Source organism: Triturus cristatus, chromosome 1_2 (assembly GCF_964204655.1).
Source record: "Triturus cristatus chromosome 1_2, aTriCri1.1, whole genome shotgun sequence".
Taxonomy (NCBI): domain Eukaryota; kingdom Metazoa; phylum Chordata; class Amphibia; order Caudata; family Salamandridae; genus Triturus; species Triturus cristatus.
Window position 1 is genome coordinate 1,175,020,049 of NC_140580.1, and position 26,568 is coordinate 1,175,046,616.

Genomic DNA, 26,568 nt, shown 5'->3' on the forward strand with positions numbered 1-26,568 from the left:
ATTTTAATACCTATTGATGGTTCTGAAATAAAACAGACATTTTGTATATAAACCATTGGCCTAGAGTTCAGTTATTGAGTGTGTGAGACCATTTGCTGGCTGAGTGTGTACAACAAATGCTTTACACTGTCCTCTGATACTGCCTTACTGCTCGACCAAGCTACCACTTTAGAGAGTAAGGTTATATCTAACTTAAGCCTCTGCCAAACCTCTGGGGACTGTGGACTCTGTACACACTGTACCTATTTGGGAACAGTATATACAGAGCCACTTTCTCACAATAAGTAGGCACCAAAACCTCAGATCTTGAGTGGACTGGAAAAGGACAGAAGAAGAAGTTCCCTGCTGTACCCTGGAACCGGCAAAGAGACTGCACAGTCATGGACTGCACCTGCTGTATGAGTTGGCTAGCAAAAGAGAGGGACTGAGCCTGCCATGTCCTGCTCAAGGAGAAGTTGTCTGTAGTCGTCTTGAGAACCCCTGGAGGTCCCTCATCTCCAGGGATTCTGCCATGTTGGAAGTGGGCAGAATGGTACATCTTGGGGATAACCAGATGCCACAGTTCACAGGAAGTGGTCATCAGGAGGGAGAGAACCTGGTAGCCCATCGGCAACCAACTGCATCCAAACTGGAGGCCATTTGCTGAGAATAAATGGGGCACCCCTGGCATCCAGATCTCGACTGGACTAGAAGAAGGACCGAAGGACTGCGCTGCAGCACCATGGAACCAGCAACGAGGCTGCACCGGCGTGGACTGTACCTGCTGAACCTAGTGGAAGAAAAAGAAAGGAACTGCACTTGCCATGTCCTGTTCAAGAAGAAGTCCTCTCCAGAGCCCAACTAACTCCAAGGGCGAGCTGACTGGCCACCTGTTTACAGTACAGGGACACAAGAGCAGAAGAAGCCTGCTGGGCTAAGTTGGTATCCCAAAGATTTAAACCCGCCGCCAACCATCACCATGCAGCACCAGAGACCAGGGCCCAATGAACAAAGCTGCACCTGAGTTTACTGAACCCGAGAGTGTAGTCCGAGTGCAGCTGGGACCTCCAGAGGATAAGTTATCAACCCAGGCAGGATAGGGTTGTGACTACTATACTGAGTGACTGGTAGTCCACTGGCGACTGGACTCCTGCCAGCACTGAGAGAACTTTGTTGGACATAGACCATTTGATCAGGACCACCTTTGTGGACCAAGGACTAGTTGCAGCAAGACCTCCGTCAACCGCATCACATCTAGACCAACCTTTGTGCATCTTAAGTATCCTTAATCCCTTGCGTGAGGACTACTTCTAAAAGAAAACACTGCAAAGGATAAAAAGGCCTAGAACTGTCTGAAGACTGCTTCGCCTGCCAAGGTAACGGTTTCTGAGGAACCTGCTGGTCGCACTGACTGACTCCCTACTGGAGTTAGTCACCTAGATTGACAGCATTACAGCTTGCCCAGACCTTCTGCAGAAAAACCTTTTAAGTGTCAAATTAGTTGAATCTTCCAATGCTTGTTCCCGGTTGAGTGAGATACTCTGATTTACCATACTTTGTACATTTTATATCTCTGGAAACCTCTGGTGGATCTTTTTGTTGTGGTGTCTAAAAACACATAAAAATTCAGTCTATTTTTATAAATTGAGGTCAGATTTGTTTAGTGTCTTGTCACCTTCAATTGTTTTGGAGCTGTTTAAATGCTTTCCACTTGTTCCTATGTGTAAGCCTTGGTGCTACGAGCCACAGCTACCCTGAGTTGCGCTGAAGGTTTGACATATGATACCTACTGGGCCTAAAGGGGTTGGTAAGTGTTTTACACGGTGAAGTTGCACAACCACACCCTATAATTTCATCACAATGCGGGAGCGAAGTATTCACTGCAACTTACAAAACTTCCCCGAGATAGAGGCAGCTGTCTGGATGCAACCTGTCCAAGGTACACAGCTGGGAGGTAGCAGGGTGTGCCAGGCAGGGTAGGCGAGTGTCGTAGAGAAGGTACTACATACCGTGCTGAGTGAGGGACTGCTCTAGCGGAGAGACAACGCTGGAAGGTGGCTTCAGGCGGATGACATTATTGGTGACAGAAAAGGCCAGTTTCACGGTCTGGATGAGCAGCTGCCCCTGCCCTTCGGAACCAATGCTAAAGAGGAAATATGGGAAGAAAAAAGGAATAAAACATTAAATAAAACCCACAACCACCTGTACAGGGTCAAGAAAAATCCACAATTTCCACAGCTGCACCTCACCACCTAAATGTTGTCGCCAAAGACCCATCTCATTATCAGTCACCGAGGTCAATCAATTGGAGTAATTTGTTCAGCTGGCATCTCTACCCCCCTAAGGCTTTACAGTCCGCTCCACCACACACCCATGAAACGTTCCTTTGTGCTGCCACCTTAGGTTCCTAAGTCCTTAGAGCCCACACAGTGTAACCTTAGTCCTGTGACCCAGTACTCCACCGTCTTCCTCAGCTCTAGCTCCTAACCCCCTAACCCCCTGCTCCTGCCAGCTAAGGTCCTAGCCTTCCACCGTTCCCTCTTCAGAAATGTCATCAACAAGTATCAAAGCCCAGGTAGGCATCCGTGCCTGTATAGCTTATTAGCTGCCAAGAGGCCTAGTGCGGCCAGTAGCCGATTTAAGAAAATGTGTTACTGACTTGTTGATGACACTTCCGAAGAGGCAAAGGTGGAACTTTCACACATAAATATACGATATTCATATACTACTAGGACTGGTAAAAGGCCGCACACAAACCCCTGGTATTTTGAAAAGGTTAAGACAACCCATATCGTGATTTAAGAGGTCTTAGAAAACCTTAGAAAGCTATCCAAGTGGTAGCTGTGGAGAGCAGCCTTCAGGCTTAGTCCAGAAGAAGTGTAAAGCAGCTTGGTTTACCCGAATGCAACCTTATAGTATAGATTAAGTGAAAAGTACTCACACAAGGTATTTATAAAAATATGTATTTATTATATAATACTCTCTAACACATACAAATATCTCCTACCCGGAGATATGCACAATGAACACAATACTTAGCAAAAAATCACAGTAAATAGCACAAAATAAACAGTGGGCCCCAGGTGGGGACCAAACCATATACTAAGAAAGTGGTATAAGAACCACGACTGGAGTCTAGACAATGTCGAGAGGACGTTTAAGTGCTGGGGAACCAAGGAACCACCCAAGGTGAGTGACTAGGAGCCCCACAGAGAGCGTGTGCAGTGTGAATACACGACTGTATGCTCCGTACAAGTCTACGTGTAAGTCATGGTTGGATTTTTAAAGATTAAGGACCCTTGCCAGCAGACCTTGAAGAAACCCCGTGGAAGACAGAAGGTTGGAGAGCCAACCCACCCTGGATACCCTAGTACGCACATTACCTACACCAGGGAAGTCGGGGGGCATACGTGTGAAGTGATGTCGGAAAACGCCATCATTTCCAATGGAGAACTTCAGGAAAATGCCGCTGCTGGAAGAGGAGAAAGTGTCCGGTGGAATCTGAAGGTGGATTCTAGATGAGAAGTACCTGTAAGCAGAGGGGACAGTCTATGTCACTCAGGAGTGACCAGGAGACTTGGAAGACGAATGCTCTCCTATGTCGGGTGTTGCAGGAGAGTTGACGAGGACCTTTACTCCGCAGCTGTTAGGACCAGGTGATGCTGAGGAAGACCAGAAGCCATGCACGGGCGGTCCAACGAAGGATGAGTGCTGAGGGGTCGGTGTCCGGCGGGAGTACCTACAAGCCTTGGCAAATGCAACCAACGCAGGAACTGAAGAAGGAGCAACGTCGGGACTATCAAGGTCCAGGGGACTCACCAAAAGCAGGAGAGTCAGGGCAGGCCCGAGCAATCAGGGGAGCCAAAGAGAAACAAAGGTGACCCTCAAATGGACCCACAGGCCGGAAGCACTGGAGTCGTGAGAGGAACTCATGCAGCTCACCAAAAGATGCAGGCCACGATGCGGTGTGGCTGAAGATTCTGGTCATAGGAGATGCTCGAGGTTGGCGCTATTTGGAGCCTGAAGATCTTCTTGGAGAGAAGTCAAGACGCCTTTGCAACTGAAAGTTGACGCGGTGCACAGGGGTCCCGTTATTGCAACCCCCATTGGGAATACTGGCCTCAAACTTGGTGAGAGGGCAGGGCAGGCTTCGGGAGCTGTGGGAAACCACCACCTGTTGCAGGGCCGTTTGGTGTCTGGGGAAGCTCAGGATCAACAGACCGGTCGACTTAGTTGCATTGCCTGCGAATGCAGGGGAGTGACTCCCTCACTCCAAGGGAGATTCCTTCAGGTGTCTTTGATGCCCACAGACGATGCAGCAGACTGGAAGGGAGACTAAGTCGAGCCCAAATGAAGTCCAGAGTGCCCAGACAGTAAAAGAAGAAGTGGGGTCGGATCTGAATCTTATTCCACGACAAATCTAAAGAACTATACCCAGGTAAGCCCTTAAGTACTCTCAGCGAAGGGTTGGAATGATTCAGAGGTCCCTCCCAGGGGAGGGGCCGGACAGAGGGGAGGTTACTCCCATGTACTTTGTCCAGTTTTGCACCAGAGCTGGAGCCAAGGGCTCCCAGGACTGCTTTGAACTGGACTATGCATGGGGACGCCAAATGTGCTCCTCATGCAGACTGAGTGGCTCTGGCAAGCGCACCCACCCTGCCCGAAAACACTAACCCCTGTCTGGGAGGTGGTCACATCTTCCTGTGACAGGATACCTATTGTTGTGCCTTCCCCTGTCGAGCTTGACTCAGCAGCAGGAGGGCAGAATGGTGTCTCTGGTCGGCAGCAATCATTTTGTGCTGTCTGGGTCTGGAAGACTGGTACTGGGGACATGGAGAGCCTAGCGGACGGCCCTTCCAGTGCTAGAGATCATACCCCCACACCGTAAACGGTGCCCAACCAAGCACCCTGTCTTCAGGTGTGCAAAGGCCTGCTTTAGGGATGACATAGGTTTTAAGTGCAGTGACCCTAGATATGGGAATCCTATATCTTTACTAAGTGGTGCTAGCACCAACTTACACAGGCTACAATGGCAGGCCTGTAGTTCCATTTTGAATGGTCTCCCATGGGTGGCATACTGCATGCTTAGGCCCATGGGAGGCCCCTGCGGTACCTATGCCCTGAGTACCATATACTTGGAACTTATAAGGGTACCCCAGTATCCAATCTGGGATGTACCCAAGTACTGATCATAACAATTTAGGGAGAAAGCAGATGGACTGGGGTCCTGATTGGCAGGATCCCAGTCAGACTAGTCAGTAACAGCTTAACACCAGGCAAAAATTGGGGGTAACCATAGAAGCAGATCCTACTTTCCTACAGATATTAATAAAGGAATTGTTTATTTTTTGTAAAGAAAAGTGCGCCTTTTTGCATGGTTACCCCCCCCCCCCCACACACGCTAAGTACATTCTTAGACACTAAGTGTTGTAAAGCCATAAAGAGTATATGGTCTGGGAGTTCGTCATTACGAACTCCATAATGGCTTTACTAAAACCTGGGACGTTTGGTAGCAAACCTCTCAACACATTAAACCCACATTGATGCCAGTGTGGGATTTAATGTACAATGCGCATAGAGGGCATCTTAAAGATGCACGCTGAAAAACGACCGGTCCTGGTGTGATTCCTGAATGGCTGCCCGCCATGTGCCACCACCAGACAGGTTTCTGGACCGCTGGGTTGAAAGCCTCCGCTCTCTGGGTCTAGAAACAAAGCCCATCCTGGGCAGAGCTGTCATGCCTCCTCCCCCAGGATGGGTTGGGTCCATGAGAGGAGAGGCTTCAAAGGTCTGCCACCTTTGTAAGCTGTCTCTGCCTTTTGCTGCCCCCAGCAACTGGTTCCCACTGGTTCGGACCCCCACTTTGGGCATGAGAATCTGCGTGAAAACAGAGTTAGCAGGAGAGGTGTGTCCACCCTTGCCAACCCCACCCCTCAGGTGGGGTTGAGGGAGGAAAGGTGAAGCACACATCTCGGTCCCCTCCATCTTGGAGATGAGGGGACCCAACCAATTAGGAAGAGGCTCATGTCCCCCTCCCACTGGAGAGGGCCATAATAGGGGGTGTAACCACCCCAAGGAAAGGATCCATTGTTCCAGACCTGCACACCCCTGTAACACCCCTAAATTTTGTATTTAGGGGCGACCCTGAACCTTGCCTCCTCAGATCTGAGGAAGAACGAAGGACCTTAGAGCTGTGCTGACTCAGGAAGAATAGGACACCTACTGCTTTGGCCCCCCGCCCTACCAGCCTGTACCGACTTCAACCTGCCTACAGAGAGAACCCCCGGGAGTCCAGCAGCCAGCAACCCCAGAGCCTGGAGGACCTGCCCTGCACTCATCCAACAGACTGTCTCCTGTGAGCAACAGATTTGCTCAAGCCAAGACTCACCCACAGAATCTGGATCCAGGCGTCTCCGTGATTCCGAAACCCCTTTGCACCAGACACCCACAGCCCAAGTTCGAGCGGCCCGACACCATGAGAAGGTCTCCCCAGAGATCCTGCCCTGGTGATTCCCAAACTCCCTCAAGCTTCAAGAGGATGCCTGCAACCTCAACCTGAAGGGTACCCCAACCGTGACCAGAGCTGCTAAGAAGAAAACAACGCCAAAATACCCCTGCACCCGATGCCCCAGGGCCTTGGGTGGCCCAACCGACTGTGTCCATGCATCCCCAAGATACAAACTTAATCTCTCCTGCTGGTGGTCGCCTCCAGGAAGCTTACCTGCCTGAGCCTTTAGCCTCTTTATCGGACCGAAGATCTGCATTGACAGCCACAGTGTCCCAGACGCAGCCTTGACACTCTGCACCCCGCCGCCCCGTGTTGTTGGTGGTGCAGCTCCTGTGCTGAGTGTTGGCCCCTGCAGTGCTGATCTTAACTCTGGGTGCTTTGCTTCAACAGCCGAGTGGCCTCCTCATAAGCAGTCTCTGACCGAGGCCCCTTTAACCCCATTGGCTAACATTGGACCCCTGCACTCTGAACCCAGCCGCCCCAGTGCTGTGGGTACTGGGATTTGAGTGCCAAACTAGACCTTGGGTAACCTTGGTCCTAACCCCCAAAACTCTCACTCGTGAGTAGAGTACTTACCTGTGAAACCTATAACCATTTTTCTTCCATAGGAACTAATGTTACAGGTTTTTGTTCCAAATATGTTTTGTGTTGAACTGATGTTTTGCATGGAGAAAAGGTAACTACCCTGCAAACTTTAAAAAGTCTTACTTACTGTGTATTGTGAGATCCCCGGCGTGGCATCTACATATACCACCCGAGTAGACAATATAATCTAAAAGTACTTCAAAAGTATTCCTAAAGTAATTACTGTGCAATTTAAACTGCTTTTTGAACCAATATCAACTAGTAATGAGTGCAAATTCAACCACAGCTGCATTTCCTTGTAAAGTCTTGCATTTAAGAGTATATTTTACTTATCTGTGTCAAGTCCGTCATGGTTCTAAAAAAATAAAATACAAGTATACCTTTTTTATACTTACCTAATTGCTCTTGATTCTGTCTGAGTGTGTGTAAACAGCCCTTGATTGAGTGAATACAATAAATGCTGAACATACCCTCTTGATAAGCCTAACTGCTCGCCCACACTACCACAAAGAGCTGTTCGTACTTGTCTAATTTAGCCTCTGCTATACCTCTGGGAACGCCCTGGACTCTGTGCACACTATACCTTACTTTGGTATAGTATATACAGAGCCAAGCTTCCTACAAGCACTGCTCCTGTGCAGAAGATTAGGAGGCTGATCTTCTAGATCGATGCACCACACTAGCTTCAACTAACAATCTTACAAAGAGAAATAGGTGTGATTTGATTGCTTCAGCCCCACTTTCTGTAAAACACTTAAGGTCCCATTGGGGCATGATGAATGGCCTGGGAAGGAGAAAATGTTGCAGTCCCTTCAGGAAACGAGTCACAGCAGGTGAGGAATAAAGAAGTTTGGCCCTGCAATCGCAAGAAAGCCGATGTGGTGCACAAGAAACCTTTGACAGCGCAAAGAGCCCTGCTGGGCCAGACACACAAGAAACAATATAACTTGGGATAAGGACGCAGAAAGAGTGGTCAATGCTTTTGGATGTACACCATGTGACAAACTTGTCCCAATGGCAGGCGTATACCATCTTGTAGAGACGCCATGCTGTCAAAACAACATGGACTTCAGGGAAAAACTCAAAAGCTGTCAACTATTGCGGTTTAAACTCCACGCATGAAGGCAGAGAGTTTGCTGGTCCGGGTGCAAGATCCTACTCTTCTGCAACGGAAAAAGATCCTCCCAAACGTGCACTCATTCCTGATTTTTACTGAACACGGGGCAGAAGTTGTGTAGGTGGAAAAGGCATACAGGAGGCCTAAGCTCTACTCAATATGAATCTCCAAGGAAGAGCAGCCTTAGAAACTCCAGCGCGCAGAACTACTGAACTTGCGCATTCTCAGCGGTGGCGAATTGATCTAACCACACTTTCCCAAGAGACCTTGTATCACCTAAGGGTAGAGACTCCATTTGTGATCCCATAGACATTGACGGCTGATTTTGTTCGCTTTGGTGTTCAGAGAGCTCACCAGATGTTGAACCACCAGGGAAATGCTAAGGTTCCCCCACCATGTCCAGAGACGCAGGGCCTCTTGACAACAGGTCCATGACCAAACCCCCGCCCTGTTTTTTGCAGTACCACATGGTGGTGGTGTTGCCCATGAACAGCTGAGCTAGCCTTCCCTTCATTGAAAGAACAAAGGCTTTTAATGCCAGTCAGATCACTCGTAGCTCCAGCAGATTGCTGTGGAGCTAGGACACCGTTGGAGACCGGAGTCCAGGAAGAAGTTGAGAAGGCGCAGGTCTAGAATAGGATGGAGGCCTCTGTCCTTTATGGGCACCAGAAAGTACCTGGAATAGCAAACACAACCTACTTCGGATGCCGGTACACTTCCGATGTCTCATTTTGCCAAAAGAGTCAGTTCTTCCTGATGGAGCAAGGAGAGATGGTCCTCAGTCAGCTGGTTGTGAGAAGGTGGCATGGAGTGGATGCGGTGGGGTGTTCCAGAAAGGAGATGGAGTAGCCCCTTTGGAGGATTTGAAGAACCCACTTATCCGATATTATGGACTGCCTGTGAAGCACGTAATTGCAAACCCTTCCTTCCAATGGGTGCCCGTGGTGTTATTAGGGCAAACTAAAGGGGCGTGGAGGTAGCGGTTGCAACGGAGGCGGTGGACTGGGTCAACCTCTGGCTGATGGTCGCATGTGGTTTGTGGGAACCACATCCTTGGCAGGAAAAGACTGGGAAGCATGTTGGCCTTGGTGGATAGGCAGAAAACCATGTGGTTAACAGCCCCTACCATAGCCACGGAAAGGGCGCACGGCAGACTAGTGTTGCAGTCTTTAAAATGCTCCAGCACTGTGTCTGCCGTTTCACCAAAATGGCGAGAGCCATCAAAGGGCATATTCAAGAGGGAAGCCTGAACATCCCATGAGCAGTCCCAGGTTTCATGTATCAAACCTTCAAGCTCAATCCTGGGTAGTTGTGGCTCTGAGCAGCAAGGTTTAGGCAAAGGAACAAGTACTAAGCATTTAAACAGCACCAAAACTATTGAAGAAGAAATCCAGAAGACACCAAAGAAATCAGGTGCCAATTTATAAAAATAGCCTGTGTTTTTATGTATTTTTATATACCACAAGGAAAAGGATCTACCTGAAAGTTCCAGAGATATAGAATTTACAAGGTAAAGTAAATCGGGTTAATTCACTCAATGGCAAACAAGCACAGGGAAATTCAACAAATTTGACAGGAATTTTTCACTAAACCATTTGGCTAGTTGGAATGCGTTTACTTATGGTCACAGAGGACCAGCACGGTCCAAAGAGACAGTTACCTCAGTAGGTAAAGCAGTCCTCGTTCAGTTCCAGGCACTTTTATCCGTAACAGGGCACCTTCTATGGAAGTGGTTATGATGCAAGAGAAGAAGAATGCTGAAGATGCTCCAAGGATGCTGTGGGTGCAATGGGCTGGATTATGCTCTTGCTGAGACTACTCTTCTGTCCACAAAGGGATTGAGACGGGCCTGGTCACAGAGTCAACTTCCCTCAAAGTCCTCACAGTGCTGCCAGAAGTCCAGACGTCACTTGATTACTGGTCCACAAATAGTGGTGTTTTAAGCCAATCCTTCTTGGGTCCATAACATAACAGGTGTATTTGTAAAGTGCACGATTACCCGAAGGTGTCCTGGCGCTGAATAACAGTTGTTTATTGTTACCCAACTCAATGGTACTCATTTCATCGACCTCAAATGGATGAAAGGCTGAGTGGACCGGCCGGGATTTGAACCTGTGACCATGAGGTCGAACACAGGCCCCTGCAGTGGCTGCTTTAGTCCACTGAGCCACCAGACCCGGCTTAACTCGTCCTTTGGGGTACCAGCTGCACCTCATGACACTCCTGGAATCTGTGAACTCGGGTGCAACTTTGTGTGTTGGGTTCTGGTCCCTGGTGCTGAAAGTCAGTGGTTGGCAGTGGCTTGAAGATTTTGCTCTACCAACTTGCCCCAGCAGGATTCTGAGCAGTTGTGTCCCTGTGCTGTGAACAGGAGGCCAGCACATTGACCCTTAGAGTCTCTTGGCTTTAGTTGGGTTTTGGAGACTGCTTCTCTTCAAGCAGGACCCGACAGGCACAGTTCCCAGCCTTTGCTAGCAACCAAGTTCAGCAGGTACAGTCCACGATGGTGCAGCATCTCTTTTCTGGTTCCATCGTGCAGCAAGGCGTTCTTTCTTTTGTCATTCTTCCAGTCCAGTTGAGATCTGAGTTCGGAGTGCCCGGGTGAAAGAGAAGACAAGACCGTGAATCCAGGGGATTTGAACCCGAACCCGGCGAGCTGCCGACCGACCAAGGAACTATCAGTTGCTTGCAAAATCTGAAGGACTGTCTAGATTACTAAAACACCCCTTGAACCTAACCCACTGTCCCTGCCTCATTCACACTCCGGAGGGTGTGAGAATCATTCCCTCGGGGTCCGCTATGACAGTGGTGTCAGAAGTGGGATAAATGGTCCTGATCCAATGACCCAACCCGTCACCAAGGAGGCCATCATTACACAGTTGGCTGAAGGGCAGCGCCATCTGCAGTTGGTCATGGAGCAGCAAACCAAACAGGCCCAAATAGACCGGGACGAACTACATACAGCAATCAAGGAGCAAGCCTCTCTCATGTCTACCAACCAGCAGGTACAGGACACTGCTATCCTGCGGCTCACCGATGCAATCTCGAGTGCGAGGATGCATCCCAACGTGCCTGGGTCAGTTCTACAAAGATTTTAAAGCGGTGACTATGCGGACTATTGTTTTGTCAATTTTGAGCGGGTCACAACAACAGCTTCATGGCCCCCAGAGAGATGGGGACAATACATAGCTCCCCTGCTTTCCAGGGAGATACAAGTCGCCTACCAAGTAGCTAATCCTGCAGGAACGACCAGTTATCCTGATATGAAGAATGCTATACAAGAGCGACTTGGATGCGACCAGGAGAACAAGTTACTTACCTTCGGTAACGATGTATCTGTAAGAAACATTAGTTAGTTATATTCCTCACCTTAGAATATCCCCAGGCGTCAGGCTGGATCCGGAAGATTTTTCGTCAGCAATACCCCTTGCGCGTCGCTAGGCGTCGTCTGCGGCTCCGCGTCCGTCGTCGGCGTCGTGCGCCGTAATGACGTCGGAGTACTTAGACGCCGCCCTCGCGCGCTGACGTCAGTTCTTGTACATAGCTTTCCGCGCCAGGAACGCAGAGCCATGCAAAGACCGACACTGGTGCCAAAAATAAAATCTAGGGGCCTGAAAAGGATAACCTTAACCCTAGATGTCAGTTCGCAGAACGGGGAGGATGGGTGGGTCGGTGAGGAATCTAACTAACTAATGTTTCTTACAGATACATCGTTACCGAAGGTAAGTAACTTGTTCATCTGAAAGAAACACGTTAGTTAGATTCCTCACCTTAGAATAGATACCCAAGCAATACCATCCCCGGTGGTGGGCCTGCGAACCAAGATCACACCAGAAAGTCCTGGAGGACAGAACGGCCAAAGAAGCCATCCCTCCGGACTTGGCTGTCAAGGCAGTAATGCCTGGCAAACGTGTGTAGCGAAGCCCACGTTGCCGCCTGACAGATGTCCTGCAAAGGGCACCCCGTCCCAAAGCAGTAGAAGCCGCAGTGGCCCGAGTGGAATGGGCGCGCAGCCCAACAGGAGGGTCCTTTTTTGCCAAGGAATAACACATTTTGATGCACAAAACGACCCACCGAGAGATGGTCCGTTTGTGCACCGCTTTCCCCTTCTTAGCACCCATGTATCCAACGAAAAGTTGGTCTTCCACCCGGAACTGCTTCGTGCGGTCCAAATAAAAGGAGAGCGCACGTTTTGGGTCCAGACGGTGGAGCCTCTCTTCCTCTTTGGAAGGATGCGGAGGCGGAAAGAAGGTGGGCAAGGTGACAGACTGCCCAAGATGAAATGGAGTCACCACTTTCGGAAGAAAGGAGGGACGAGGCCGAAGGACAACCTTGTCCGGATGAACAGAGAGAAAAGGAGGCTTTGAAGATAAAGCCTGGAGCTCATTCACCCGTCTAGCCGAGGTGATGGCTACCAGAAAAGCAGTCTTAAGCGTCAGCAGACGAAGAGGACAATTATGAAGAGGCTCAAAGGGAGCGCACATCAGAAATGTGAGAACAAGATTCAAGTCCCACTGAGGCATTACAAAAGGGACAGGAGGGAACGTGTGAGTAATGCCTTTTAGAAAGCGTGTAACCACAGGGGACTTGAAAAGAGGGCTGATCAGGAAGCCGCAAGAAGGCAGAGATGGCAGCAAGATAACCTTTCAGGGTGCCCAGGGCAGAGCCCTGTCGGGCCAAAGAAAGAAGAAAGAGGAGAACCTCAGAAAGAGGGACGGAAAGGGGATCCACAGCCTTTGCTGTGCACCATGCCACAAATTTGTTCCACCGGCAGGCGTATACCGAGTTTGTGGAGGGACGCCTGGCTGCCAGAATGATATCACAGACTTCAGGAGGCAAGTCAAATGGCATCAACTGTCGCCGCTCAATCTCCATGCATGGAGGTGGAGGCTGGACAGGTTCGGGTGGAGGACCGTCCCCTGCTGCTGCGACAGAAGATCCTCCCGAAGGGGCAGACGTATCGGAGGATGGGTCAACATACTGAGTAGCTCGGGATACCAGTACCTTCGTGCCCAATCCGGAGCCACCAAGATGACTTGGGCCCGGTCGTGCCTGATCTTCTTCAGCACTCTGGGCAGAAGGGGTATAGGCGGAAAGGCGTACAACAGACCGCAACTCCACTCGTGACGAAAAGCGTCGCCGAGCGAGTGCCGCCTTGGAAATTCCAACGCGCAGAACTGCTGACATTGCGCGTTCTCTTCGGTGGCGAATAGATCTAACCAAGGCTCTCCCCACTGCTGAAAGAGACCTTGCGCCACTTCGGAGTGCAGACGCCATTCGTGATCCATCATGCACCGGCGGCTGAGTTCGTCTGCTCTGGCGTTCAGAGAGCCCGCCAGATGTTGAACCACTAGGGTGACGCCCTGGTGTTCCAGCCACGTCCAGAGGCGCAGAGCCTCCTGACAAAGGGTCCAAGACCCCACCCCGCCCTGTTTGTTGCAATACCACATGGCGGTGGTGTTGTCCGTGAACACCTGCACGACACTGCCCCTGACAGAGGGAAGGAAGGCTTTCAGTGCAAGCCGGATCGCTCTCAACTCCAACAGGTTGATGTGGAGACGAGACTCCGCCGGAGACCAGAGGCCTCTGATCTCCGCCTCTCCCATATGGCCACCCCATCCCAGGAGGGATGCATCCGTCACTACGACATGCTCCGGTTGGGGAAGGGAGAGGCATCTGCCCATTACCCAATCGCGGTCCGTGAGCCACCACTGCAACTGCCGTGCAGTGCCCTCCGAGATCAAGACATGGTCGGACAGGTTGCCGTGATGCTGGGCCCACTGAAACTTCAGGTCCCACTGCAGAGCCCGCATGCGCCGCCTGGCGTGATGCACCAGTAGGATGCAGGAGGCCATCAGCCCCAGAAGCCGCAACACTAGCCTGCCCGAAACCCAGGATAGAGGCCGAAAGATGGGAATCAGGGCCTGTATATCCCGGACCCGCTGTTCCGGTGGATAGACCCGGAACTGTGCCGAATCGAGAACCGCTCAGATGAAGAGGAGCTGCTGAGAGGGACTCAGGTGTGACTTCGGCACGTTGATGGAAAACCCCAGCAAATGCAGGAGATCCGCCGTAGTCTGGAGGTGGGAGACGACTGCCCGGGGCGAGCCCGCCTTCAACAACCAGTCGTCGAGATAGGGGAAGACTGGAACCCCTGATCTGCACAGATGAGCTGCGACCACCGCCATCACTTTCGTGAACACCCGAGGGGCACTGGTGAGGCCGAAGGGGAGCACGGTAAACTGAAAGTGCTCTTGGCCCACCGTGAACCGCAGGTAACGCCGGTGGGCCGGCAGGACGGGGATGTGGAAATATGCGTCCTGCAAGTCCAACGCTACCATCCAGTCTCCGGGGTCTAGGGCAGCTAGAACCTGAGCCAAAGTCAACATCTTGAACCTTTCCTTCCGGAGGAAGGCATTGACGTTCCGAAGGTCCAAGATAGGGCGTAGGCCCCCTTTGCCCTTCTTGGGAACCAGAAAGTAGTGGGAATAACAACCACGACCTACTTCTGGACTCGGAACGCGCTCGACGGCCCCCTTGGCCAAGAGGGCGGAAACTTCCTCGTGGAGAAGATTCAAATGATCCCCCGAGATACGGTGGTGCTGCGGTGGCATGGCTGGAGGGGTCGTCTCGAAGGGGAGGGAGTAGCCCCTTCGGACGATTTGCAGCACCCACCTGTCCGATGTGATGGACCGCCAGTGGAGCAGGTGATGGTGAACTCTGCCGCCCACTGGCGTGGAATGGGCCTGAAAGCTCGGACTAGGAAGGCTTTGAGGCGGATGCTGCCGGGGTGGATGTGGGCTGACCTCGTCGTCCTCCAGATCCGCCTCGGCGGAAACCACGTCCGCGCGCAGGTTGGTTCTGCGGCTGGTGGCTAGGCGCACGTGAGGAGGCACCCCTTCCTTGGCCACGAAAGGGGCGAAAAGCGGAAGATTGCGACCGCGGGGCCGAGAGGCCCAAGGACTTGGCCGTAGCCCGGGAGTCCTTAAAGCGGTTCAGCGCACTGTCCGCCTTCTCGCCAAACAGGCGAGTGCCATCAAACGGCATGTCCATGAGAGTGCTCTGGACATCGCCGGAAAATGACGTGGACCGCAGCCAGGCGTGACGTCGAAGCGCCACTGTGGTGGAAATGGCCTTACCCAGCGAGTCCGTGGTGTCAAGCCCACAACGTATAGCATGGCGCGCGGCATCCCTCCCATCGGCCAGAGCCTGGGTAAGTCGTGTCCGGACCTCCTCCGGACACAGGGGCAGCGCGTCCTCCACCGCATCCCACAGAGAGTGGGAATAACGGTCCAAGAGACAAGCGGTGTTCAAAGACCGCAGGCCCAAACTAAGGGAAGAGAACAGCTTCTTGCCAAACTGCTCTAGTCTCTTGGAATCCCGGTCCGGCGGAGCGGTCGGGAAAGAGGATTGGGAGGTGGAGGCCTGGATAACCAGGCTCTCAGGGGTAGGGTGTTGGGACAGAAAACTGGGGTCGCCCGGAGCAGGGCGGTGGCGCCTGGCGACGTTCCTGTCCACAGGAGGGACTGTGGAGGGCTTGGACCAGGTGCCCTGCAGAACGTCAATGAGGGCCTCATTGAATTGCAGCAGAGGCTCAGTGGAGCTTGCTGCAGACTGAAGCACCTCAGTAAGGACGTTAGTCCTCACAGCCACGGCAGGCAGCTCGAGCCCAAGGGCTGCGGCCGCCTTGCGCAGCACCACAGAGAAAGCAGCGCCCTCCTCCGAAGCCACAGTCGGAGGAGAGACAAATCCAGTGTCTGGAGAGGTATCCAGGCCACTGGCCTCCCCCAGTTCATCTGCCCAGTCCTGGGACAGTTGAGCCTGAGCGGCCATAGGATCCTCGGATCCCTCCCAGTTGTCCCCATCATCCGACTCCTGGTATAGAGGAGAAAGTAACGGAGCCGGGTGGTAGACATAGTGTGTCTCTAGCAGCGCCGTTCTCGGCGTCCATCGATGCCGGACCGGCGCCGGGCCCGGAGGGGGACTGAACTGGGGCCCGACGTCGAGCGGAGTCGACGTCGGCGTCGGGGGTGGAACCGGAGTCTATGCCGGCGGAGGAGGCGTGACGAGGTTGACCGGCGTCGACGGGGACTCGAGAACGGGTCCCTCGGGCGCTTGCGGCGTCGAGGCCGGAGCCGTCAACGGCGCCGGGGCTGGAGCCACCGGCAGGCAAGGCAGCCCAGTCGGGTCCGCGGGGCCCGAAGGCGCACCAGCGGGCGCCGACGGCGGAGCCAGGTTCCTCATGGCCGAGAGGAAGGCACTGACTTCCGCTGGCGTCGCGTTAGTCCCAGGGACCGGAGGGTATGGGGACGGGCGCGGCGCCTGCGGCTCCGCCGGAGCCGCGGGGGTGGAACCACCCTGACTCTCGGCCGAGTCGCGCGACCGGCGAGGGGAGTCCGAAGAGCGATGTCGCTTCTTGGACTTCTTGGAATGCTTCCACTTACCCGAAGACTTGGATCCCGACGACCGATGGTGACGTCGCCTGCGGCTCCGCGACCGATCCTTGGACCTCCTCCTGGACCGGGATCGAGAGGCGCGCAGAGCCGCGCAGAGCCGAGTGGCGAATCTCGAGAAGCTTACGGGACCGCTCCCGTCTAGCTTTCGAGGTCAGGGCCTTGCAGTCCGAACACGACTCCGCGTCGTGATCGAGGCCCAAGCAGTAAAGACACCGGCGGTGATGGTCCGTAACCGACATCAATCGGGTACAGTCCGTACAGGCTTTAAACCCAGGCATCCTACCGGCACCGGTGTCGAGACACGATCAAAAAGGATCAAAAAAGTTAGTCTAAAATTGACTAAAGGGGTAGCTCTCCCGGATCTGCGCTTACTGGCGCGGAAAAAAGAAGAACTGACGTCAGCGCGCGAGGGCTGCGTCTAAGTACTCCGACGACGTCATTCCGGCGCACGACGCCGACGACGGACGCGGAGCCGCAGACGACGCCTAGCGACGCGCAAGGGGTATTGCTGACGAAAAATCTTCCGGATCCAGTCTGACGCCTGGGGATATTCTAAGGTGAGGAATCTAACTAACGTGTTTCTTTCAGATTCAGTGGTACAATCATCGGTCCTATCTAAACTCGACTACGGTAATGCCACTCTCTCTGGAACTCCCAAAGTCCACCTTGCCCCGATCAAATCCGTTCTCAACCTTGCTGCCAGGCTTATTACGGACTGTAAGCGGTTTGATCACATCTCCCCCGTCCTCAAAGACCTTAAATGGCTTCCTATTGAAGGTAGATCCACTTACAAGACTGCCTGCATCACGCACAAAGCCCTCCATCAAAACACCCCATCATACCTCTCTGATAAACTCCACAAGTCAGGCTGTACCAGAAATATGAGGAGCACCAATGCTCTCATCCTTATCCCACCCTTATTGAAAAAGAAAGCTACTCAATCTCGCTCTTTCTCTGGAAATGCACCTACCGTATGGAATGCTCTCCCCAAGGAACTACGCTGCAACCCCTCCGACCCCAGCTTCAAAAAAGAGCTCAAACTGCTCATTCTCAACAAATACTGGGCTCCTTAATTACATTGTCACTGGATATATATGCTTACCCCTGCCCTAATTCTTTCATTTAGAACCACCTCTCCCCTCTTTTCTTAGCATAGATAACGTCCTTCCGCCCCCATCCCCTTAGTAACCATGCTCTCTCCCTCCTTCCCCCATCCAATAACTAATTTTTGCTTTCCTCCACGCCGATTCATCTTCGATATGCTGTTAGACTTATGACATATCTGTTAACTGTTACCTCATTTTAAACCAACCATTGTATGCCTTGTTTTCTGACTTATGTGTAAAAAAGTTATATTGCAACTCTGTTTTTACCTAATCCTGTAAAGCGCTCTGATACTCTTGGGTCCAGCCAGCGCTATATAAAACCTTTAAAATAAATAAATTCTGTCTGCTATGTACGTATCTAGGTGTGCCCTCTTCCTAGAGGGGGCATCAGTTGATAGAATAAGAGACATGCAGCCTAGTTGCTGCAGTGTTTAGTTTTTTTTCTGTTTTCTTCATATTATGTATGTAATATGGCAAAGGATATGTATAGCTTTAGCTATTTGTTAGCCCTTGGAAGTACTTATGTAGTATGCTTATGTAGGGACTATGTTATGAGTTTTCTTTTTCCCCCTTCACCGGGGAGGAGGGAGGGTCGTATGTGAATCTAGAAGAGTCTAGGCTGCCCTAGATGGAATATCCCCTGCGCCAGCAACATTCGGAAACTTTTGTAGCAGTCCACGCCGATGGGGTCGAAGATGACGTCACAGAGACACGGCTCCACTCGCGACTCCGCTGACGTCACCGGCTCCATAAGAAGACCTCGTCGGCGTGATGACGTCAGTTCCGCCCCGTTTTTTCCGTGCCTTCGAGGCACACGGACGGACTGACAGCAATATATATACACAGTATACACAGTACACAATATGCAGATCAACACACTCAGTGTGGAAAATAAATAACAAAGCACAAGAAATAACATAATGCTTTTGACAGTGATAAACACATTTGAAACCCATCAATAGAATTACAGGCATAGAAATACCGGTATAGAAGGATGGACAACGGGGAGGCGGGTGGGTCAGTGAGGAATCCACAGGCAGATACTGTATCCACCAGAAAAAGCGTTACCGAAGGTAAGTAACTTGTTCTTCTGATGGATACATCTGCCAGTGGATTCCTCACCCTGTGAATAGATTCCCACAGCAGTCCCCACTCCCGGAGGAGGGTGTCCACCCTTCTATACCAGAAAATCCTGAAGGACGGATCGCGCAAAATGTCCGTCCCTCCTCACCTCGGTGTCGAAGCAATAATGTTTTGCGAAGGTGTGGAGGGAGGCCCAAGTTGCCGCCCTACAAATGTCCTCCACAGGAACACCCCTAGATAAGGCAGATGTAGAAGACTTTGCCCTGGTAGAATGAGCCCTCAAACCCTCCGGAGGCTCCTTACCAGCTAGGGAGTAGCAGATCTTGATGCATAGTACAATCCATCTGGAAAGGGTGCGCTTGTGCACCGCACGACCCTTTCTGCAGCCAGCAAAGCCCACAAAGAGCTGGTCATCAATCCTGTAGTCTTTTGTCCTGTCCAGATAAAAGCTCACCGCCCTCTTAGGGTCCAAGCGGTGAAGCCTCTCCTCCTCCTTGGAAGGGTGTGGGGGAGGATAAAAGGAAGGAAGGGTAATGGACTGCCCCAGATGGAAGGGAGTTACCACCTTAGGCAAAAACGCAGCCCTGGTCCTGAGTACCATTCGTTCAGCATGAATGGTCAAGAATGGGGGCTTCGAACTTAGAGCTTGAAGCTCACTTACCCTCCTTGCCGAGGTAATTGCAACGAGGAATACCGTCTTAAAAGACAAGAGCCTCAGGGGACACTTGTGTAGGGGCTCGAAGGGAGAACCCATGAGATAGGTTAAGACAAGGTTTAAGTCCCATTGAGGCACAATAAATGGAGTAGGAGGAAATTTGTTTGTAAGGCCCTTTATAAAACGAAGAACAATAGGAGACTTAAACAGCGACGGCTGATTCGGCAAACAAAGGATAGCCGATAGAGCCGATAAATATCCTTTCACAGTAGCCACAGCAAAGCCTTGCTGGGCAAGAGAAAGAGCAAACTGTAGAATATTAGACAGACGAGCCTTTAAGGGATCAATGAACCTCTCTCCACACCAGAGAACAAATTTAGACCACCTATATGAATAAATAGATTTGGTGGAGTGTCGCCTGGCCGATAAAATAACATCACCACATCCGGCGGGAGAGAGAGAGAACTCAGGTTGCCCCGTTCAATCTCCAGGCATGAAGGTGTAAGCTCTGGAGGTGGGGGTGTAGAACCTGCCCCTCCGACTGCGAGAGGAGGTCTGCCCTCAGAGGGAGACGGAGCGGAGGGCACGAGGAGAGGTGGAGAAGATCTGTGTACCACACCCTTCTTGGCCAATCCGGGGCGATCAATATGACTTGGGCCCGGTCTTGGCGAATCTTCCTCAGAACCCGAGGAATCAAGGGAATGGGAGGAAACACGTAAAGGAGTCGCGAGCCCCAACTCAGCTGAAACGCGTCCCCCAACGCTCCCTGCATCGGATACTGGAGACTGCAGAACAACGGACAGTGCGCGTTCTCGCGAGTGGCAAACAGGTCCACCCGAGGGGTTCCCCACGTCCGAAAGACGTGACGAACCACCTCCGGATGGAGCCTCCACTCGTGGTCGGCGGAGAACTGCCGACTGAGACTGTCCGCACGCACGTTCAGAACTCCGGCCAGATGATTTGCCATCAGACAAATCTGATGGTCCTGAGCCCAGGACCATAGACGCAGGGCCTCTCTGCAAAGACAAAGAGACCCCACTCCTCCCTGTTTGTTTATATACCACATCGCGGTAGTGTTGTCCGTCAGGACTTGAACAGACTGACCGCGAAGGGAAGGGAGGAAGGCCTTGAGCGCCAAGCTTATCGTCCGCAATTCCAGAAGGTTGATGTGAAGCAACCTTTCCTCTGGAGACCAAAGACCCTTGATCTCCAGATCCCCCAGATGAGCACCCCACCCTAAGGTGGATGCATCCGTTATCACTGTGGCCACCGATGGAGGTAAATGAAAGGGCTTTCCTTGGGACAGATTGCCCTCCACACTCCACCATGATAGATCCGCTGCAGCTTCTCCGGAGATCCTCACAGACTCCCTGAGATCTCCCTTGTGCTGATACCACTGCTTGCGGAGGCACCACTGGAGCGCCCTCATGCGCCAGCGTGCATGGCTGACCAACAGAATGCAGGAAGCGAACAGACCGAGCAGGCGAAGGACCTTCAGAACTGGAACAACCGCTCCGTTGTAAAATAAAGGAATCATTTCCTGTATGTCGAGAATCCTTTGAGGAGGAGGGAATGCCCGACACACAGTAGTGTCCAGTACCGCACCTATGAACAGGTTGCGCTGAGAGGGCACCAGGTGAGATTTGGGCACATTGATCGAAAAACCCAATCTGTACAACAGCCGAGTTGTATCCTGCAGATGACACAGCACCTTCTCCGACGACTCCGCCTTGATCAGCCAGTCGTCCAAATAAGGGAAAACTGAAATCCCCGACCTTCTGAGATGGGCTGCTACCACTGCCATCACCTTTGTGAAGACTCGAGGTGCCGAAGTAAGACCAAACGGGAGGACCGCAAACTGATAATGTTGCGACCCTACCGTAAACCGGAGGTACTTCCTGTGCGACTTCAGAATGGGGATGTGGAAATACGCATCCTGCAAGTCGAGCGACACCATCCAATCCTCCTGATTCAGCGCCCGCAGAACCTGCGCAAGAGTGAGCATCTTGAACTTCTCCTGTTTCAGGTAAAAGTTCAAGATTCTGAGGTCCAATATTGGACGCAATCTGCCGTCCTTTTTCGGAATCAGAAAATACCGGGAGTAGCATCCCTGACCCCTCTCCTGCTCCGGAACCACCTCTATCGCACCTTTTTGAAACAGCTTCAGAACTTCCTCCTGCAGGAGAAGACGGTGGTCCTCCGAGCAAGCTCCCTGGCAAGGAGGGTAATTTGTAGGGAACTCCCGAAAGGGAAGGGCGTACCCATTTTCTACAAGATCTAGAACCCAGAGATCCGTAGTTACAGACTCCCAATCTTGTAGAAAATGGGTAAGCCGGCCCCCCACAGGACCAGCATGATCCGGAATGTCGGATATAGGGCTGCTTTGCGGTGGTGGGAGGGGCAGAGGAAGAGGATGAGGAGAGTTGACGGCCACGTGAGCGACCCCTGATCCTTCCTCTGTATCCCCTGGACGAAGAACCTTGCTGTTGCTGCTGCTGGGTTGGTCTATAAGTGCGAAAAGTCGCCCTTCCAAAACCTCTATACCTTTTGAAAGTTCCTCTCGGCTGGGATTGAAGGCCCAACGACCTAGCCGTAGCCTTACTTTCTTTAAAGCGTTCGAGAGCAGCATCTGCCTTCTTCCCGAACAAACCTGACCCATCAAAAGGTAAGTCCAATAAAGTCGACTGCACATCAGAAGAGAATTCAGAAGACTTCAGCCACGCACCCCTCCTGGTGGCAACCGAAGGCCCCATGACTCTGGCAACTGAGTCAGCTGTGTCCAGACCACTTTGGATAACTTGGCGAGCAGCCGCCTGGGCATCAGATAATACCTCATTGAAGCCGGCCCTATCCTCTTCTGACAGCTTCGGTGCAAACTTCTTTGCCGAGTCCATAAGCGCGTGTATATAACGCCCCAACAAACACGTTGCATTTGATGACTTTAGAGCCATACTGGCCGATGAAAAGACCTTTTTGGCCGATTGGTCCACCTTCTTGGCCTCCCTGTCTCCTGGAACCTGAGGAAATGCCCCTTTTGATCGCCCCGAACAAGCCGCCTGAACCACCAAGCTCTCAGGCGAAGGGTGCGAAGTTAAAAATTCAGGATCCCCTGGAGCCACTCTATATCTCCTTGCGACTGCCCTGGAGACTGCAGGAGCTGAAAAAGGTTTGCGCCATACCTCTAGCACAGGTTCCATAATAGCTTTGTTAAAAGGCAACAAAGGCTCCGAGACAGCAGCAGGTGAATGCAACACCTCAGTTAGAATATTAGATTTAAATTCCGTTGTCGGCAATTGGAGATCCAACAATTCCGCAGCTTTTCTAATCACCTATGATAATAAGAAACACAAATGGTGCAGAGTACCACTTGTTTTGTGAGAGAACATGAGTTCTTATGAGAAAGTAGGTATCCATATGGCCTTCCTTTGAGGAAAGTATCCATATATGTCCTCCCTTGTGTATAGATCTGCATTTGTTTCCGAATTTTAGATGTGACCAGGAACAAAAACCCTTGGATGTTTTATTGAAATAGTTACATTTTATGGGCCCATTCATCCTTGCGCAGGCCAACACCTGATTTGCTTGTTTTATTCTGAGTGCTATTTTTAATATGGTCTTTACCAACCACTAGCTCTTGTTTGAATGTTTATTTATTTATGTTTGATGCAATGGGCCAGTTTTTAATGCCTTATGTAGATATGGCTTCAGGGTTTCTTGGGGTGCCTGGCTGCTTCACGCGAGTACGTAGTCTTTGTTTAATGTTCGCCTTGGTAGCAACAGACAACTGCCGGGTATGCCGTTGACTTGTGTAAATTTGTTATTACCATTCCATGGTTATGGTATTGTCGAACATGGACGTTATTACCATCTTATGAGTCCTGTTTATGTCCTCAGGAGACAATGGAGGGTAGAGGAAACAATGTCCTTACCCTATTATATGCCCTTTTTTTTCTTTTTCTTAAGGTCCTGTTGACTGTTTTTGGTACGTTTTAGTTTGTACCTATAAACGTACCTCAGGCTATACCAGCTATATATCTAATATATATGGAATATGCTACTTACCAGTATGCATCTGTTCTTGGCATGTAGAGCTGCATATCTACACACTTGTGCATAGATCGCCATCTGGTGTTGGGCCCGGATGTTTGCAGTTGTTTTTCCTCTTGGAAAGTCTTTGGAAGTCACAAGGTCGGTGACTCTTCCTTTGGATCGTATTGCGCATGGGCTTCGGCTCCATCCTCAGATTGTTTTTCACCAGCAGGGAAATGATGGAGCGTAGTAATAAACAGTGAAGATGCCCATGTGTTTTGTATCTAAATAAGATAAACTGGAACAGATAAAGGTAGCCGAGGAGGCGGGTGGGCGTGTGTAGATCTGCAGCTCTACATGCCAACAACAGATGCATACTGGTAAGTAGCATATTCCGTTCGAGGCATATGAGCTGCAGATTACACACTTGTGCATAGATTACATAGCAGTACCCACCCTTCGCGGCGACCACCCGTATCTGTTGCAGTGGTTTGAAATAGTGTTTTTAGTACAGCCTGGCCCACACTAGCCTGTTGCTTAGTTTGCACATCTACACAATAGTGTTGAGTGAAAGTGTGCGGTGTTGACCATGTAGCTGCTTTGCAGATATCATCTAATGGGATGTTTCCTAGAAAAGCCATTGAAGCCCCTATTTTACGTGTAGAATGGGCTTTAGGGGGAACAGATAGCGTTCGTTTTGCTTTGTGATAGCAAATATGAATGCATTTGACAATCCACCTAGCTATCCCCGACTTGGAGATGGGGTTGCCCTTGTGCGGTGGAGAGAAAGAGACAAACAGTTGTATGGTCTTACGGAAAGGTTGTGTTCTCTCGATGTAGTAGAGTAAGGCTCGTTTGACATCTAGTGTGTGGAGAGCTCTTTCTGCAATGGTTTGTGGTTGCGAGAAGAATACTGGTAGTTCTACAGATTGGTTTAGGTGAAAGGGAGAAATGACTTTAGGGAGGAATTTTGGGTTGGTACGGAGAACAACTATGTTATGGTGCATTTGTAGAAAAGGTTCTTGAATGGTAAATGCTTGTATCTCACTGACCCTTCTGAGGGTAGTGATGGCTACGAGAAAAGCGGTTTTCCATGTTAAAAATTGGAGTTCACATTTGTGCAGTGGTTCGAAGGGAGGCCCCATTAGTCTGGTGAGAACGATATTTAGGTTCCACACAGGTGAGGGTGGCACTCTGGTAGGGAATTATTCTTTTAAGGCCTTCCATGAAGGCTTTAATGGCAGGTACTCTAAAGAGTGATAGGTGTTGCCTGTTTTGTAGGTAAGCTGCTATAGCTGCGAGGTGCAGGCGAATGGACGTATAGGCTAGATTACACCTTTGTAAGTGGAGTAAGTAGCCTATGATGTGTTGAATGGAGACGTCTAGGGGATTGATGGTGGTGTTGTGACAATAGACAACAAAACCCTTCCACTTGGCGGCGTAGCACGCTCTAGTGGTGGGTCGCCTAGCTTCCTTGATGACGTTCATACAGTCAGGGGGAAGATTTAGATAACCGAATTCTAGGACTTCAGGAGCCAGATCGCAAGGTTGAGCTGAGCTGGGTCCGGGTGTCTGATCTCTCCAAGGTTCTGGGTTAAGAGGTGTGGAAAGAGGCGTAATTTTTGGTGCGGTACTACAGATAGTTCCAGCAGTGTGGTGTACCACGGTTGTCTGGCCCATGTTGGAGCTACTAGGATTAGTGTGAGGGAGTGTTGCTGTAGTTTGCGCACCACTAGTGGAATGAGTGGAATGAGTGGAAGAGGCGGAAAAGCGTACGCAAATCTGCCTGACCAGTTCATCCATATCGCATTTCCTTTGGACAATGGGTGTGGATATCTGGCGGCGAAGCTTGGGCATTTGGTGTTTTCGTGGGTGGCGAAGAGGTCTATCTGTGGATGCCGCCACATCTGAAAGTACGGGTGTAGAACTTGTGGGTGGAGTTTCCACTCGTGGATTTTTTGTGTTTGTCTGCTGAGCAGATCTGCCATAGTGTTTTGGACTCCTGGGACATGCTGAGCTAGGAGAAAGATTTTCTGGGGTATGGCCCATCTCCATATGCTCTGTGCTAGCTGAGAGCGCTGTGGAGAGTGTGTACTGCCTTGTTTTTGAATATAGTACATGGCTGTCATGTTGTCTGTGCGGATTAGGACTGCCTTGCCTGAAATCTGTGTTTGAAAAGATTTTAGGGCTAAGAAGATCGCTAGTAACTCCAGATGGTTGATGTGGAGTAACTTTTGTTGAGGTGCCCATGTGCCCTGCACGGTGAGATGGAATAGATGAGCTCCCCAGCCGGAGAGCGATGCGTCTGTCGTTAGTACTATCTGGGGAACCGGGTCCAGGAACGGTCGACCTTTGGAAAGGTTTGTGGTGGTCCACCACTGTAGAGAGCGATGGGTGCGACCGTCTAACAACATCAGATCTGTTAATTTACCCTGGGCCTGGTTCCCTGGGCCTGGTTCCATTGGCGCGTTAAGCACTCTTGGAGAGAAGGCATCTGGAGTCTTGCGTGAAGTACTACGAAGATGCCAGAGGCCATCATCCCTATTAGTTGCATAAACACTTGAGCTGGAAGGGAGTGTTGTGCCATGAATTTTGCGCGTAGAGCCTGAATGCTTGTAATCATGGCAGGATTGGGGTAGGCTAGCCCTTTTGAGGTGTCTATGGTGGCACCGAGATATTGTTTTATGTGGGATGGTTGTAGATGGGACTTTGCGTGGTTTACTGTGAAGCTCAGTTGATGAAGTAGCTGGATAGTGGCATGCGTGTGTTGCACGCACTGGCTGTATGAACTGGCTTTTATTAGCCAGTCGTCTAGGTGTGGTAAATATTTAAATTACCTGTACTATTTTTTATGTGGTAAAGTCTAGTAAGAATAACTCAGTCAAAATAAGAGGCAGAATCCGTGGTATTAGAGGTTCTGAAAAGGGCTTTATTCCTTACAAAGGAATTATAGTTCGAACTAGGCAATCATATTCCATCACCACGAAGGTTCAGGAAGGGATCAGCAATACATTATTGACAAGTAACAGTATATATATAAAAAGCATTGC

The 26,568-nt window shown here is 50.9% G+C and overlaps 1 protein-coding gene across 2 annotated transcripts in view; it reads right to left on the minus strand.

The window, feature by feature from the left end:
- NUP188 (nucleoporin 188) overlaps positions 1 to 26,568 on the minus strand; it is a 1,223,536-nt gene that overhangs the window by 531,312 nt on the left and 665,656 nt on the right. For both annotated transcript variants that reach the window (XM_085614037.1, XM_085614036.1), the window contains exon 24: positions 1,989 to 2,122. In XM_085614037.1, the coding sequence (XP_085470163.1) occupies positions 1,989 to 2,122 (134 nt within the window). The remainder of the gene's footprint in view (positions 1 to 1,988; positions 2,123 to 26,568) is intronic.